The 17978-nt window shown below is 35.4% G+C and overlaps 1 protein-coding gene across 1 annotated transcript in view; it reads left to right on the top strand.

The window, feature by feature from the left end:
• Window positions 1-17978, top strand: part of anln (anillin, actin binding protein) — a 68629-nt gene that overhangs the window by 38525 nt on the left and 12126 nt on the right. The window contains exons 11-21 of the mRNA XM_073024049.1: window positions 1203-1321; window positions 3362-3509; window positions 3793-3928; window positions 5450-5638; window positions 6793-6919; window positions 7472-7520; window positions 7782-7838; window positions 10808-10843; window positions 12162-12183; window positions 15562-15674; window positions 16150-16236. Of these exons, the coding sequence (XP_072880150.1) occupies window positions 1203-1321; window positions 3362-3509; window positions 3793-3928; window positions 5450-5638; window positions 6793-6919; window positions 7472-7520; window positions 7782-7838; window positions 10808-10843; window positions 12162-12183; window positions 15562-15674; window positions 16150-16236 (1083 nt within the window). The remainder of the gene's footprint in view (window positions 1-1202; window positions 1322-3361; window positions 3510-3792; window positions 3929-5449; window positions 5639-6792; window positions 6920-7471; window positions 7521-7781; window positions 7839-10807; window positions 10844-12161; window positions 12184-15561; window positions 15675-16149; window positions 16237-17978) is intronic.

Below are 17978 nucleotides of genomic sequence, written 5' to 3' on the forward strand. Positions count from 1 at the left end.
TTAGTTAACTCCTCTTCTATATGTGCCAAACATGCCCTGATACAATTCAAGGTGGTGCATAGGGCCCATATGTCGAAGGACAAACTTGCCCGTTTTTGTTCCCATGTTAATCCAATCTCTGATAGATGCCATTTTGAAATAGCCTCTTTGTCTCACATGTTTTGGTCTTGCCCTAGCTTGCAGAAATACTGGAAAGATATTTTTGGTATCATTTCAACAGTTTTGAGTATTAATTTACATCCCCATCCTATTACTGCAATTTTTGGCTTACCAATAGTGGATAATAGTTATTTATCCCCTTCAGCTAGGCGGATGATTGCATTTGTTACATTAATGGCTAGAAGATCTATTCTATTGAACTGGAAAGAAATTAATCCTCCCAACTACATTTCAATGGTTTTCCCAAACTATATCTTGTCTGAGTTTAGAAAAAATCAGAAGTGTCATCTTTGACCCTTCGGTCAAATTTGAAGAAACCTGGAGACCATTTATTCAACATTTTCACATGAGCTAAATTGACCTTTCCAGAACCTTCTTTTTTACTACCCTCAGTTATTTGGATAGAGGTGTGGAGTTATTGACACTACTCTGTATATCTGATATGATATAATAGCCCAGGTTGGTTAGGTTAGTTGCTGTTAGTTTTTTTTTGGGGGGGGGGGGCTTTAGGCAAATACAATATGAGTTTGGGAGGTTATTATATCTGTATTATCAACTGTTTGCATTTGTATTCCGGCCTTATTAATTATGTACTCTCAAGCTCTCTGTATTTGTTTTTTTTCCTATGTTCTGTTTGAAAATTAATAAAAAGATTTAAAAAGAAAAGAAAGGATTTAAAACAATAAGGTGAATTAACAATACTTGCCTTTTTCAATCCTATTGAAATGCATGTGGCTACAACAGAAGTGTTCTGTTGTAGAATGTCTCCTAAACTTGGCACTGAATTCAAAGATAAAGCAAGTTCATGGAGTCATACAAAACAAGTCTTTCGGCCTAACTGGTTTTTGGTAAACAAGATTTCCATGTAAAACTAGTCCCATTTGCCCATCTTTGGCACATACTGTATCCCTCTAAATCATGAACCTATCCAAGTGCATTTTGATCTGGTTATTCCTGGATTTAATTAATGGAGAGTGTTACTGTGGGATTTAACTTCTTTATATACAAGTTTAATTCGATAAATGTTTTGTTTCTCCACACAGAAGAATGGTAAACCTTCAGATCATGTGAAGGAGGGCAAATGTCAGCTGGAATCCATAACTAGAACAACATCAGCTGACAATGTAGGATCTGTAGCTGATGATCACAATTTATTATACAGGTAAAATGAAGATTTTGTATTTTGTGATGCTATTGAATTATGTAGGGGAATATTTTATTTCCTGAAGTACTTTTTTCTAGTTAGGTGGTCTGAGATCAGTTTGGAGTTTGTTAGATTAATAGTGCATTTGGTGTTTTTTGATGTATTTATGTATTTGTTAACCTTGCTTTTCTCCATTTAGCCTTTTCCTTCTTTGAAGCAGAAACACCTGCGAACTGGGTAGACTTTTCTGTAAACTTAATGGGATATTTTACCAATATGTTTTAAGCTTCGTTCAGCAGTATCCATTAGATGAACAGGACCAGGCACTACTTGTTACATTCAATAATTCCCTTTGGGTAACGAAAATGTTTAAACTTTCTCAATCGGAGATTTGAGAGGCACAGGATAAAGATTGGGCTGGATTGTCTGAACCGCAGACTAGCAGTTATTAAAGTAGCTGCTATTTTGTTTCTGGGAAAAAAGCCAAATTAACTCTGTTTCTCAGTAATTCCTGCCCATTGGTTTAACCACGTCACTTGCCACATGCTGGCGGCTTAATTCCCTAACCTGTGAATTGGTTGGAAGTATTCTCTTTCAGTGATCCAAGCTCTTTCTGGATATTTTGGCACACCTGGAGCAGGGTTCCTGGCTTGGTCTGAAAACGAGGAGTCAAGGAAGGAATAATGAGCTGAATCTTTGGCTGAACACCTATGCTCAGTCCACCAGAGAAAGCAGGATCTCTCAGTGGCCACACATTTTAATTCCACGTCCCATTCCCATTCTGATATGTCTATCCATGGCCTCCTCTACTGTCAAGATGAAGCCACACTCAGGTTGGAGGAACAACACCTTATATACCGTCTGGGTAGCCTCCAACCTGATGGCAAGATCATAGACTTCTCTAACTTCTGTTAATACCCCTCCTCCCCTTCTTACCCCATATTTAGTTTTCTCTCCCCTCCCCCTTATTTTCTCTCTCTGCCCATCACTCTGCCTGTTCTCCATCTCCCTCTGGTGCTCCCCTCCCCCTTTCTTTCTCCCTAGGCCTCCCGTCCCATAATCCTTTCCCTTCTCCAGCTCTGTATCTCTTTTGCCAATCACCTTTCCAGCTTTTAGCTTCACCCCACCCCCTCAGGTCTGCTCCTATCATTTTGCATTTCCCCTCCCCCTCCTACTTTCAAATCTCTTACTATCTTTCCTTTCAGTTAGTCCTGACGAAGGGTCTCGGTCCGAAATATCGACAGTGCTTCTTCCTATAGATGCTGCCTGGCTTGCTGCGTTCCACCAGTATTTTGTGTGTGTTGCTTGAATTTCCAGCATCTGCAGATTTCCTTGTGAATCTTTGTCTTATTGTTTAGATTGGTGATGAGGTGGGGGAGGGGTAATTGTTGATGAATTTTACTTTTTCAAAGAAAACCTTTCTCCCAGGAGGCTTGACATGCAAGAACCTTGATGTTTCTCTTTGGGATGGGTATCCCTAAAAAGGGCAGATCTGAAAATGCCTCAACCTTTGCACACTATCAGTGCTGAGGGTCAGAAATGTGGGTGATTATCAAAAGGCTTGGAGATTTTCAATGGCTCAGGTGTTGAGCCTAGGGGAACGTTAAGCAATTTCAATCTATTGGTGAGATGCTGGGCTAGATAGAAAATTGATATATTTTATGCAGGTTGTCCCAACTGTAAAAGATTGAGACAACATACAGGAATGTAAGGGAATAAAAGCAGAAAGTGCTGGAGATACTCTTGTCTCTCTTTCGAGAGATGCCAATATTTATGGTCATTGATGCTACCTAACCAGCTGAGTATTTCCAGCTGTTCTGCTTTTATTTTTCACATTTCCAGCAGTTGAAGATTCTTCCTTTGAATTACTTTGTGACTTGATGATTAGTCTTTAAATTAATTTGTTCAGCAAGCTGCTTTATTAGGTTTCTGACAATGAACTTACTGCCTTTTATATTTCTGTTATTAGGTTGGTATATTTTGGGGTTTTAATTAATTTTGTGTTGTATTTATGATTTTAATTTGTTTTCTTTTTGCTCACCAATCTTTTCCCTGCAGTATTGCTGCCTACAGATCACAAAGAGTTAAAACTGTTGAGCGTCCTTCAGTGAAACAAGTTATTGTCCGTAAAGAGGATGTTTCTCAAAGACTTGAGGAAAAGGTTAATGCAACTCCAAGTTCAATTAGCATAAAACAGAAGATGAAGGTAACGTCCTAATTACAAAAGGATATTTCCATGCTGAGTACATCAACTGGAATGCCTCAAAAATAAAGAATTTTGAAGTAATATCATTAAAATTCAGTGGAAAGCGAACAACTGGAGTCTATTTGTGTTTGTCAGAAGTTTTAAGTTCATAATTTTAAGTTGCATGGGGCAATTTGGTTTATTTTTTTTTACCTGACAGATTTTACTGTGTGAACAGTAAAAATCCTTCACTTGAATGCTTCTTTCCCTTGTATGTTAATTTGTTTCACTTTATTATTCCAAGAATCTGAACAATGAAATAAATATCCAGCAAAGTGTTATCCACCAAGCAAGCCAGGCTTTGAACTGTTGTACAGATGAAGATCATGGGAAGGGCTCTCAACAGGAGGCTGAAGCTGAGAGGCTGCTACTGATTGCCAGTAAGAAACACAAATAATGCACTGTCTTTATAAAATATATATTTTTACATGCAAAGCTGTGATATCATGGACTCTGCAGAGTCTAGTACACATTTAAACAGGCTGATACATGAGCACTAATTGCACAACTAAGAAGGCGTACTTAATCAAATCTGCTGTTAGGAAAATGACAAACCATCAAATTCTAATGTGTCAGACCAATTCACCTACAGTTATTTATGGATGTGTTGGACATTCAAATAACAGTGAATTCTGTTATGCTATATATATAAAAAAAACTACAGGTGAATCTGCTCCCCACCCCCCCCCCCCCCCCCCCAAACAGCCTGGATTATGGAAATTCATCCTTGTGGAATTTATAAATCATAAACCAGAACTCCAAGATATGTAATAAAATTCACTCTTGTGAAATTTATAGGAGGTGGGTTGGAGTGGGGAATAAATAAATGGAATGTCAAAGAAACAAGATTTGTCTATTTTTTTAACTTTCAATTCTTGACACATTTTATAAGGCAGTAGATTCAGTTTGTTCTCTAGAAGTGTGTTTTTTTTTCCCTCAAGAGCTTTCCATATTATTTACCCTCATGTCGTAAACAGAGCGAGCAAGTTGTAACCCTACATGAGCATGGTTATTTATTGAGAGTTATGTAACTAAACTCTCTTACCTATATTTGATATGTTTAAAAATGTACATTTTCATTCCATCTGAAGGCTGGAGGGTGATATGCATCTGCAATCCTTTGTGTCTCCAAATACAGCTGCTGGCCACTTAAGAGATTGTCTTGTTATTTTCCAGTACAGATCTCTTAAGTGGTCCCCTGATGTGGTGCTATTTGTTTTTATACAAAGACTAACATTGCAAAGGATGCATTCCACTCATAACATGGGATTCAAAGGGAAATAGAGTTGTGTGTTATGGGAAATCATGATATGAATCATCTTCTAGGAAAACATGCCCTTCATAATGTGGAATTGATGCTTCTGAACAATCATGCCTTTGTTAGCTTTGAAACAGGAACAGGAACCATTCTAACTTTCTTCATGCTTATTCAGAATAACATAGTTGAACCATTCTATTTTACAGGATATACATTTTAGAAGTGCATTGTTGCACATCAGTGAAGAATGATGTTCAAAAATAAAATTCTGTGTAGATATGTATATCTGACAGACATGGGTGTAACTAAATGTAATAAATCAAGAAATTTGTAAATGGTTCCAGAAAATGCCTGTTCAGCTTGGTACTTTCCAAAGCCTGTAATACATATTACAGTTAAAAAGTGAGGAAATTTGAAATCAAATTTAGCTACAGTAAGTTTACCTCAGCCAAGTTATGAGTATCTATTGGGATGCATTGCATTAAGCTCGATGAAGCTGATTTTGAATTTGATAGGTAGCAGATGAGAATATTGAGCAAAATGAATGTGATTCACTGCAGCATAAAGTATAACTTCATGATTGAAATGATATGTGCAAGCAATTACATTCTTTAACTCTTCTATCTTGCTTCATTTCACTTAGGTGAAAAGAGATTGGCACTTCTTGCCGAATTAAACAAATTAAAGGGTGAAGGAGTACATGATCTTAAGAAAGGTGGCCTTGCAGCGAAATCATCTGGTGAATGTGCTCCATCTAGAGGCTGTATTGCACTTTCAGATATCCGCATTCCTTTAAAGGCAGATTTCATCTGTTCAACAGCTCAAAAACCTGGTAGGCCTAAGTAATGCTCATTTGGAACCCAAAATTCGCTGTTAATTTGTCAACCCCTCATTAAAGCTGAACCATGTAATAGATTGCAACTTGGATTTCCCCACTCTATCATTTATCCACACTGTAATCATTTGTAACTATAAACATATTTGTGGTTTATTTAAAATCTAGAAATTCAGGTACATTGCACTTTTATCTTGCTGCACTTCCTTGCTCGATTTGCACAACTTCAGAAATTTAACTGACAAGTTTCAGCAGTAAACAAAGTTGTTCCCTGTACAACACTCCTTTGGAGCTGTATCAACTATAAAGGATGCCACTGGCGTTAGCTGTAGCTGCAAACCCAAACCATGTAGATGCTCTGGAGTTTATTTTTAAACATAGCCTGCCTTTGTCAAGCCAGTCTTTCTGCACAACACTGATGCCAACCCCTTACAGTTATCCAGCATGCCCCTACGTATGTGCACACATAAACATGCACATACATGTACACGTCTACGTACTGCCCCAGCTGGGCTCCTAATCTCTGGCTCTCTTTGCCCCACTCTGTTCTTGGAGCCACCCTTGCTTGCTGTACCCTCTTTCAAAGAGTGCAAGGAATATGTAATAAGTTATCAGTTGCCACTGAGCATTAACAGATCTTGCAATGGTAGGTGTGAGTTCAATGGTTGTGGTGTGCTGTATAACCCTTTTGCATTCTTTTAATAGTACATGTCAATTTCAGAGCCATTATTTGGAGATTTTTAAAAATGTTATAACCTTAAAATTGGCTCCAATTGGCTTACCGGTAATTGATTTTGGCTGAAGTATAATCTTTGACTATAATTAATTCAATATTCACCTTTGTATGGATAGAATTCATTGAAACGTTACATTGTGTTGCTTTATTCCTGAGTATCAAGAATTAATAGAATACAAGGTAAAAGTAGCATTTGTAGTTTTAACATCTGTATTTCATATAACTACCTTTTTTGAAAGATTATATTTTAATCAGTTATATGTAATTTACTAATATGGGTCATGTGTATAAATAATTTTGAAATGACTGGAATTTTACAGCCAATATATTGTTTCAATTAAGTAGTGAAGTAAATAAAATAGGTCTATATCAGCAAATATTTTAAATTAACATGTGGTTAATTTGTCTCTTTCAGATGGTACCAACTATTATTTTTTTATACTAATTAAAGCAGGAGCATTAAATATAGTGGCCACACCATTAGCCACCATCCAAAATGCACTCTGTGGTGATGCAATTAGTTTTCCCACAAAATTCACTCTGTAAGTAACAAATGTGATTAAAAATTTACAAACACTTGTTTTAACTTGCTTTTTAAAACTTAACTCTAACTATTCTGCAGGTTAGTAGCTCTTTTACATTGAAGTCATTAGGTAAATTGAACCTAGCATGCAATTCTAAATAAAGTAATCTGTTTTAAGTGGTCTTTTTTCTGTTAAAAAAAAAACACAGGCATTTTTACTTCCAGCCTCTGCAGAATCTCTTGTGTTTAGTTATTTTTATTGGTAATTTGCATAACTTTTAATTAAATAATTAATTGGCAAGCTGTAATAAAGCTTTTTTTTTTGTCATATTCTTGTCCTTAATTTAAAAAGTCTTGAATTCTGTTGACTGCTAGTTCATATGAATAGGGTTTTGAAATGTGGGCATATAAATCGGCCCTAATTTTTCATTCAATCTCACAAGTTCAACTCTCTCCAGAACTAGCTGAAATAAAGTGCTTTTGTTCTATTAGTTACATCTTTGTTTGCAAAAACTAGATTTTACTTTTTAGAAGGGAGAATGGGCTTTAAATTTGTTTTTTTTTATTTTAGGGAAGATGTCTCAAATGATTTTGAAATTGAGACTGAAATTTATAGTCTGGTAAGTCCGCAGCATATTACCTCCCCCCCACCCCCCACTGCCTGTCACATGTTAGGGGGAATGGGTATTTGCATTCCATGTAAATTTTGTGATGATCTTTACTTTATGTAAATTTGTGGGTGAATTTTATTCCATATTTCAAATTTCTGGATAATGATTTGCAAATTCTATAAACGTGAGTTTCTGTAATCCGAAAGACTATAATGCAAAATGTTGTAATATGCCAAGAAACAATGCTGTTTCATTATTTATTATTTATAGGCATTGCACCGGGAGAGTGCTGTTACAGATAAGAAGAAGAAACCTAATAAGTCTAAGGTAAAGAGGAAGTTTTGCATGAAATTGTTTCCATGTCTTTTTGAATTATTATTGAGTAGGATTATCAATGGGGATGTATGTAAAATTACCTACTGAAATTTAACTGAAGGAAATAAATGATTAGACTCATACCTGAACATGAAAAAATAAAATAGCTTGAAAGAATTAAAACCCTGGATCTAGAACAGAACATTGGAATGTGTTTGTTCCAAAAAAATTGCCTTACTTTAACAATAATATATCTTAAGTTGGCTAACAGAAAGGTGAGGAAACAATTACAACTAACACTAAAATACTAATTTAAAAAAATTAGTACAGCAAAGCTGCTGCTCATTTCTCATTAGAGAAAAGGAATCAAACCAATATTTTCATTTATTTTTAATGCTTTAAGAACTTGTTGTGTACTTACATTATTTTTAAGATATCTATTTTTAATGGTTTGGTAATAGTATAATATGAATTTCTCTGCGTTCCATTTAAACAGTTGAATTCTCTTGGAAAATCAGTTTGTATAGGGTCTGAAACTTTAATTATTAAAATTCTGACAAACTCAAACAGCTAGCTAAATATATTTTCTTTCTTAGTTTCTATGCGAAATGTCTGCTCTTCATCTGGGAGTATTTCACTACTTTCGAAAACTGATTTGCTCTTTGGTATGATTCACATTTTGAATATAACAAAATTCATCTCTTCTCACATTTCAATAATAAAATCCCAACCTGATGTCCTTAATTTCCGATTCACCTTCATCTAAAGACGTTTTCCATTTGTTTTACTTACGCAAATTATGTGATACAGCACCTCTTTCAAGGGTTATTCACATAAACTGTTCATTGTGTATTTGATTTTTAACTTTGAGATCAATTAGTGGTCTCTGGGACACAATAAATGGCCCTTAGTATCCTGAGGTAGATTCAGAGAATGGGGAAAAAGAAGTTTGCTTTTGATTGCCATCCATTGCATGTACACAAGTGAGAATTTCAAAGACATGGTTCAGTTCTGCTAAGTGACAAAGACTAGATTTGGGCAGAGATTCTGTAATGCTAGTTAATCACCACAATTTGGTTCCTGGGTTACTGTAATCAACTAATATTCTATAAATTACCACAATTTCAAATTCCTGAACCCCAAGTTCAGTTGCATGTCAGGTTTTAATCATGTCATTGTCAGCAGTTGCCCTATTTATTTTTAAAGGTTATGTTTTCTGCACAGCGAGCGCCAGCAATTTAAAAATTGTTGTTTTGGTTGCTATATCCATCCCAATGCTTTAACATCCTCCAGCCCGATCACTGTTTCACTTCTGAACCCTTTACTCATCTGACATGGCTTCTTCTGCACCCTAGCTTTTATACACCTCAGCAGCAACTACAGTGCGCCTTTGCTCAGGTTCACACTCTGAACGTCTGTGCTAACAGGTTTGCTCTTCCATTTTCTTTTCCTTTAAGATCTGTCTTTAAAACCTGTCATGTACCTGTACAAATCCTAAATAATGGTGCTTTCATTTTCTTGATAGCAGTGGGATATCAGAACATTGTAATAATATTCTCACTCTCTTTTGGTGGAATTCAAAAGTGGTAGACAATTGTTCCACGTCTACTAGTGAAATATTAGCTTAATTTTCAATAAGGGTTCAGGAGGCTTATTTATGCCTGTATACTGAGAACTTGTTGAAGAAGCTGAAAGTAACTAGAAAATATTGAGTATATTGAATAAGTATCCAGGCTGAGATTGACATTGGAACTGTTTATAAACAGCACATAATGGGTAAGGACCTGATTAAAAAGTAAGACCTACCTTTTATGATTAATGCATTATTTTTCCCCTTCATATTAGCATAAAGGTATATGGAGAGGATGTAGTGGCAGATCGAAGGCAGGAATAGATTACTGGGGAGAGAGAGTGAGCCTCAGAGAGGAGGGTGTAGAACAAAGTCTTAAGTTAGAGCAGAGTGAGGGAAGGAATGCAATGCCGGGATGAATATATTAGTATGAGATGTTTGGGTGAAAACAAAATGCACAAGCTACCTGCAAACAATTCAAGATTGATTATAGTGTAATGTTCTCAATCTCATTTGAAATTTTGGTAAGTAATGCTTTATTTTAATCAAATGGTGGGAATGGCATAAAAAGAAATAGATTTTGTTGGGTTCCTCTGACTATTGCTGTACTAAACTATTAATTCTATCATGCACAACAGTTGATATTCTGTGATTTAATTTATTCATCTAATAATCAACCTTTTATCATACCAGACAGATCATTCCACAATTATAGTAAAAATAATATTGATGCATTGTCAGTGTACTTTGTAGTCTTATTATAATCAATATAGAACCCAGAATCAGGTAGCAAAACTTGCATGTCAATATATTTGTGTCATTAGTACTAATCAAACATGGAATTAAAATGGATCAACTAGATTAATAATTGTTAGGTGATTATTGTGTTTCTTAATTGATTGTTGTCTCTTATTAAAATTAAATATTGCTGAAACAGAAGGCAAAAAAGGGGCTTTTCCAAGTCATCCAGGTAGTGGTTCTTGTAGCTTATAAGGTCTAAAGCAAGAGAAGAAAGTTCCAGCAAGAAATATTTAAATTTTACTATTTATGGTGATTATGGTAATATTTTCCATGCTCCAGCATCTTTAGCCTGTATTTTTGGTTGGCTGGCAGTTTTAATTGGTAGATTTAGTTCTCTGAATACTTTACTCAAATGCCTCTGTATGGGTAAGGAATAGTATGTACAGCTTGATAATTGTTCTGTAATTGTGGAATATTTTTCACTTGAAGTAGGGCCTTGCTCTCCCCTGTCCTCCATTTAGAAACAAAATAACATTGTAACCAACTTTAAACTAACAGAATTGTTTTGCAGAGCTGTGGTAATGTTGTGGTTGCATGCAGATACCAGGAGAGCATTTTTAACCACAACATCCCTTTGTTCAGTAACTAAAAGGATTTTTTTCTCTCTTAGGCCATTACTCCAAAGAGGCTATTGACTTCAATTACAGTAAGTTTAATGTGAATAAATATTGTCACATTAGATAATACACTGTAGTTTGCGTGCTTTAGTTGACACTCAGGAGTTCTGTGTCAACTAAAAATTATGTGAATAAGAAAATTAAGTACATTTATTACTGATTTTTTTTTGTCCTTTTAAATAAAAGGTAAATAATGGAATGTAGATTTATAAACCATCTCAGCAGATAAATGCAATTCTCAGCATTTAAAGCAGAAATATATAGTGAAATTCTGGACAAATATAGCAGCTTAGTAAAGAGTACTGAGATTGATAAATCACTAACCCATTTCAATTTACAGTAGTGAAATTAGTAGAAAGGTAAATATTGCCTAGATTTCTGTATTTTTTAAATTAAAATCAATCAAGTCATTAAAACAAAGTAAGCTAAAGGTGCAGTCATAAGATGATCCACAAATAGGATTTGATATTTCATCCTTCATTCTATCTTGTGAGAACTGATAGTTAATTCATTCTTTGTTGAACTTGATCCTTTATCTTTTTTCTTCATGGTAATGAGGAATTAATGGAAGTGCATTTGTTTTGCAAAACAAGTACTGGCCTTAACCAGCATAAAACATCCCCCTCTAAGTCGAGAGAACATGGTACGAGTTGACCAATGTAAATTTTTTTTAGAAGAAGATTAGAATATTTTGAAAACATAATTTAGATACACACTCGTAGAAACTTAGTAGCAATTCTGTAAAACTCCTGCCACGTTTACATCCAGAATTGTGAAATACATAGGTGAAGTGCCTAATTAATGCTTTTTGGTCAGTGTAGGCATCATCTTTACAAGGGTTTACTACTTCTCCATTTTGGCATGGATCTTTTTCCTTCATTCTGATATATTGTTTCTCTGACACCATAAATGAGCTATGTTTCATTGTGACTTTGAAGTGTCCTTTGTCCTGCTTTAAACAGAATTTCCCATATCTTCCAATGGTTTTTCAAGTTGGCTGTGACTTTGCAGATTATGGAATAAAAGAGTGGTATTTCAGGATGAGATGGATTTCCTGTATGTGACATCTCATTTCATGTGAGGATACAGAAGATTTGGTGAAGTTCAGAATGCTACTTGTGAAAATCCCTCATCTGTTCAAGACTAATAAAAAGAATATATGAACAGAATTCTTGTCTATTCGATTGGGCCCTAATAATCCCCAAAGGAGAGACAAAGTCTTGGAAACTACTTTGTTTTTTTTAAAGCCAGCTTGAAAATACTTTTGTTTGTTTTCTCTGTGTGTGTGTGAGAAAAATATATAGTTTTTGCATAATTTAATGTATACTCTTCCTTCATTCCAAACAGAAGAGCAGCTTGCACACACCAGGTAGGTTACATACTACTTTAAAATTTGAGTTGGGTTTTCTCTTGTAATCATGATAAAAGCACGGGGAAAAATGCAAAAATGTATTATTAAGGAAGTGGCAATGGGGGCCTTTGGAAAATAATGCTAGCAAAGGGCAGGGCAGAGTAAGCAAAGGTTTATGCGAAAGATACTGTGTGATAAACCTGCTTTTTAAGTTTTTGCTACCAAAAAGAATTGATGGTTGTGTTGTATTTGAGCTTTGAGAATGCCTTCATTTACCACGTACAGATTATTAAATAAAATTGGGAAACATGAGATTGGAGCTAAAATACTAATGTAAATTAAGGGTAGGTTAAAAGACGAAAAAACATTGAGAATAAATGTAAGTGCGTCCAGTGGGGTGCCATGGCTATTTCACAACTTATATCAATGATTTAAATGAGCTCTCTAAATGCATATTTGTTGGTGTTGGAAAGCCAAAGGGCATTGTGAGCTTTGGTAATAAATCAGAGGTTTAGTAGTAGACTAAGGGGTTGGTGCTTACATGGAATAAAATTATATCCTGGAAAAATGTAAGGTAATCCAATTTAGCAAATTGTAAATGTGAAAATGTTAATTTAAAATTGCTGAAAATTGTAAGATTAAGGTATTGAGTACAACCTAGATGTTCCTCTATGCAAGTCAATTAAAAAAAAATTGTTCAACTGCAGTAAGCAAATAGAAACACAAATAATATGCCATTAGCAAGAATTTATCTGTAATAGAACTGTAAAAGAGATTCAACAGATTGATTCCTGAGGTGGAATAGTGGGTTATGAGAAGAGATTAAAGAGATGTTCAAGCTCATAGGACTAGATGTTTCAATCTCTTTGATGAGCAGATCCCAGCTCAGGTCATAGCATAGAGATCTTGAGGTGGGGCGTGGTGTGTGGCAGGTGCTTCCCAGGGGTCATCAAGTGGGCACCCTTCTTCTTAGACGTTTCATCACTTTAAACCCACTGCATCTCCAGAGGGCTCAAGAGTGCAATCCAGCATCCCAGGTGTATCCCCCTCCACATCTAGCAGCCCATGTGTCATTTTAGGGCCCAGCTGCTGTCACTCCTCTTCATCCATAACCAATAGTTGTTTTGCTCAGCTACCTCCAGAATGGGCTTTTGATCCTGAATTTAGAGGAATGAAAGGCAATGTTATGGATTTACATGCACAAAAATGATATAGTGTCTGACAGGGTAGGTGTATTGGCTGAGTTGTTGAGAACTAAGAAGCAAAGTGCTGGCATAAGGGGCAAGCCATTCAGAATTGAGGTGAAAACAAATCTTTGAAGGATAGCATGTTATTGGAACTCCTCCCAAAAGGGCTTTGAATTTTGCATACTACGGCAAAGATTAATGGACTTTCGGATATGGGGTTAGTACAAGAAAGTGCTAAGCTGAGAGATCAGGCCATGATCTTTTTGCAATGAGGAGCAGGTATAAAAGACCTACAAGTCCATTACTGCTTTTAGTTCTTATGTGCTCAGGCTTCCTGAATGACCCCAATTATTGTCTGCAGTTTTCAATAAATATATTTATTTTGACTTTATCCCAAGTGTCCTGGAATGCCTGTTAATAATTGTTTATGGATATCTACTCTGACGATGCAAAATCTGAAAAGGCTTTGCAATGGCTACCACTGGAATTTAGTTAGTTTGTAATTATTTGGTTTATTCTCTCTTCCCATTTGAAAGAAAACAAGTGCAATGCTGACAGTCTTCCAATCATTTGGTAGTGCTCATACAGTCAGGGAGGACTGGAAATTACAGTCAGAAAACATCTTTTTATTTTCTGCAAAGTTATTTGCCAATATATTTGCAATAAGACTTTGTTCTCATAATTTCCAACCTGACGTCACTTCCACACTTTTCTAGACTTTCTGTACTATTTACTTATTAATGTCTGACATAGGCTTCGCTTAAAGTATCTTGTCTTAAAGGGTGGGTTTTTTCTTTTGATAACCTATTTACTCTGAGACTTTTACAACTCTCTCTTAAGTGCTTCCCACTGCGCTGTTTCCAGTTTACCTTTGCAAGATTACCTTGGTCCAGTAAAATTGGCCTTGCCCACAATTTAAAGCATTAGCTATTTAAGTTTTGTTGTTATGTATAACTATGGTAGATCTAATTTAGTTGTGATCGCTAGTATGAAAAAAATTGAACAGTAATAAATTGAAGATGCTGGATATGTGAAATGAAAAATGCTGGGGATGTTCATTAATATTAGTAAGAGAATCAGATATGCCTTCCATTTGATCAGTTTTAATTCCTAAAACAAAATTGTATTACTCTCTTTTCTAGCTTTCTCCATTATGGCAAAAAAATCTCTGAATGAGATTTAGAAATTCTGAGCTATCAGTTTTATTTATGTGTCTCATATTTAAAATTACTGTAATTTAAATCCTCTGTTATTACTACCTTTGTGTCTTTGCACTTGGCAGTAGGGTACCTGGTGGGAGAATGTTTCATCTCAGTTGGCCTGGATGCTGACTCAGAAGTGTCAGATAACCAAACTTTTCCTATGTACAGCATTAAGTGTGTTGAGACACTGCCTTACACTATTTTATAACGTGTTTTCTCAGCCTTTCATACTTTTAAGTTTTTGCCTTCATTTCTCTTCTGCTTCTCCCATTTGAATAGGTGTTCAGCTTACTATAACTCTGCCAAAGGTGTTTGAACTTACTTCAACAGCAATGGCGAACTTCCAATTGAAGATAAGATCCCAGTCCCACTGAGTTGCAACATGCCTGTCTTAAACAAATAAATACCCTGTGAGACAATAAACTTCCTTCTGCAGCAATTCTCTTCATTGCCCTGCACTAGGTTTTTATTTCTATACATGGTGATGAAAAGTGCCCCAAATAATCTGAATTTTAGAGTTTCTTTTTAAAGGGGAGTACCAGATGGCTCTTGATAAGCTTCAGATGTTCATAAGGTTGCCTGGAGCTTGTGTTGCTGGGCACAAGTATGAGTGTATTTGAAACTGGTATAGTGATTGACCTTCATTACATGTATTTATCAAACAGCAAATTAACCAAATTCACAGATTGTGTATTGTGCCCCAGGAACCCTGAAACATTGCCAATGCTACATTAGCCATTGACAATTTTTCAAGTCCTCTTGATACAACAATCTAAAATAGGCCTTGGATCTATTTTGGATATGATTTCTACTAGCTCCATTGAGATTATTCATTTGTGATGTGGCCAGTTAAAGACTAGCTGTCAATACTGCTTAAATTTGTATGGAGAAGAGGTGCATCTCCCTGGTTCTAAATGTAGTCACCTGATACTGATTTCTTTGAGGTGATTTTTGAAGGTGACTGAAAATGCTAACAATTTTTCCTCAAAATATTGTTTCATTTGTAGCTTTGGCAAGTCCTGGAGGTCCCAATGCAGTGCGCACGAGTAATTTCAGCATGATCGGATCCCACAAATTCTCACTCACTTCTGTAGGAAATTCTAAATTCCAACTAGATAAGGTTAGCCTATCAGAATACTTTAAAATGGATTAAATTCTGTTTTAGACTGTATATTTTTAGCAATTGAAGTGTCTTGTTTGATATTTTTTGTGTAAATGCAGTAGTCATAAAGTAGTCTTGGATATCTGTCTTAATTCTTTGATGTGTTTAATTCTGAGAACTGTATTTGAGATTAGTTTGGTTAATATAATTTCCAATATTATTAGTGATTTTGGAAATAGTAGTTGGTAGCTGTTAACATTTTTGAAAAAGCTAATAGTTATCAAACAGTACTGCTAGTTTTTAAAGCAACAGCATTCTTATTTTTGATATTTTAATGATCTTCACAGACATTGTTATCTGATAACCTTAAGTTTACAGATCTATAATGCAAAACAAAATACAGAATGAAGTATGTTTGTTTATAGAAGACAAGTCCTATCAAAATACTTATTTTTAAAAATACAAATCATATGTAATATGATGACTTTTGTAGGTTCCCTTCTTGTCCCCTCTTGAAGGTCATATTTGTGTAAAACTGCAGTGCCGAGTTGATTCCATGATTGAGGAGCGTGGATTTTTGGTAAGCAAATGCTTAATATAATGCTATTATATGAGTCTGTTTCTATTGCTATCCCTTTTATTCCAAACCACTTACCATGTAGTTTTCCTCTTCTATTTTGGTTGTACTCTTCATGATTTTAAATACATCTGGTGGAGTTCATTGGAACAGTGAAGACTGCATCTTACTTAAAGTGTGCCAGCCTTAACTGGACGAACTTCTCCAGTTATGGTCAAACCAAGCTTTTATGAGAGTTCATTATTTACTTACTAAGTTTTGAAATAAACAGGTTATTCTCAAGTTGGCAGGATATATTGGCTGGGGCACAGTAGGGTAACATGCTTTTTCCAAATTATTTGCAATCTACATCAGTAGTTTGACTGAAGGGATCAAATAATGCATTTGGTCTTTTGACATGATGACATGAAAATGAGTGGGATTGTGTGTAGAGGATGCAAAGAGGTTTCAACACAAACTACATAAGCAATCAACAATGTGTTAAAGTGCATGTGGAAAAATGGTGAGGGACTGGAAAATATTGATGTTCAAATGGACCTGTGTGTCGTGCACAGAAGTCATTAGAATCTAGTGTACTGGTGCAATTAGCATAGTACATGGTATATTGGGCTTGATTGCAAGAAGATTTGAGTTCAAGGGCAAGATTTACAACAAACAAAAAGAAAATTAACAGAAGAACTCAACTGGTCAAGCAGCATCTCTGGAAAGAAAAAAAACATTCAAGAGAACTTATTACAATTGCCTGTCTTATTATAATGCATGATTTTAATGAAAATATGCACTTGGGATATTGTTTACAATTTTGCTTTTCTTTCCTAAAAAAGAACATTTGTGCCATAGAATATGCAGTAAAATTTCAGTAGATACATATGGTCCTGACTTGGCAGCTGTATCCTGTAAAGGGTAACTGAACAGACTAGGTTTTCAAGTGTATTCGCAGAAGGCTCGACAGGTGATAATGGAGAGAATGTTTTCCATGCCTGAGAACTCTTGAACCAGAGGTCATAGATTCAAAACAATGCATAGACCATTTAGAAGAATAATTTCTTCTCCCAGAGGGTGGTGAGTCTTTAGTATTCTGTACTCCAGAGTTCTCTGGGAGTCCACACAGTTCTTTATTTATTTATCTTGACTTAGATCTTATGAAGCACCAAAGAATCTCTCTGGTATTTGGATGTTTATCAGAAATGCTATAGAAATATTACAGCACCATCTAGTGAAATATAAAATAAATTGTCAATGCTCATCCTTGAATTAAACTGAAATAATATATATGCACATCTCACTACAGAGCAAATTTCTTCCTTTGAATCAATACATAATTCACAAATAAATAATTTGTGCTATCTAGCCAGAGCATTGGTCTGTCCTGGGGTTGGAGGCTTGTCTGTGTGGGGGTGGGGGGGTTTTTGTTTTGTTCATGCTTGTTGTATGTTGGCTGCATACTGTGTGGGTGCCAGAATGTGTGGCAACACTTGCGAATTGCCCCGATTCTGTTAGATGCTAACGCATTTCACTGTATGTTTTTATGTATAGGGGATTAATTTTTTTCAATATCTAGTTTATTATTTTTATTGCTTCTATTTTGCAGCAACCAACTGATAACAGATTTTTTATTCCCCACATAGCACAGCAATAGATTTGGGTGTTTGTGATAATTGAGAGGTGGTATTGAAATTTTTCTAATATGCAAATCGCGTCATGGTCACTTTTCTTCAATATAAAAGCTTGATTTAAAGACTCCT

This window comes from Hemitrygon akajei, chromosome 20 (genome assembly GCF_048418815.1).
Source record: "Hemitrygon akajei chromosome 20, sHemAka1.3, whole genome shotgun sequence".
Taxonomy (NCBI): domain Eukaryota; kingdom Metazoa; phylum Chordata; class Chondrichthyes; order Myliobatiformes; family Dasyatidae; genus Hemitrygon; species Hemitrygon akajei.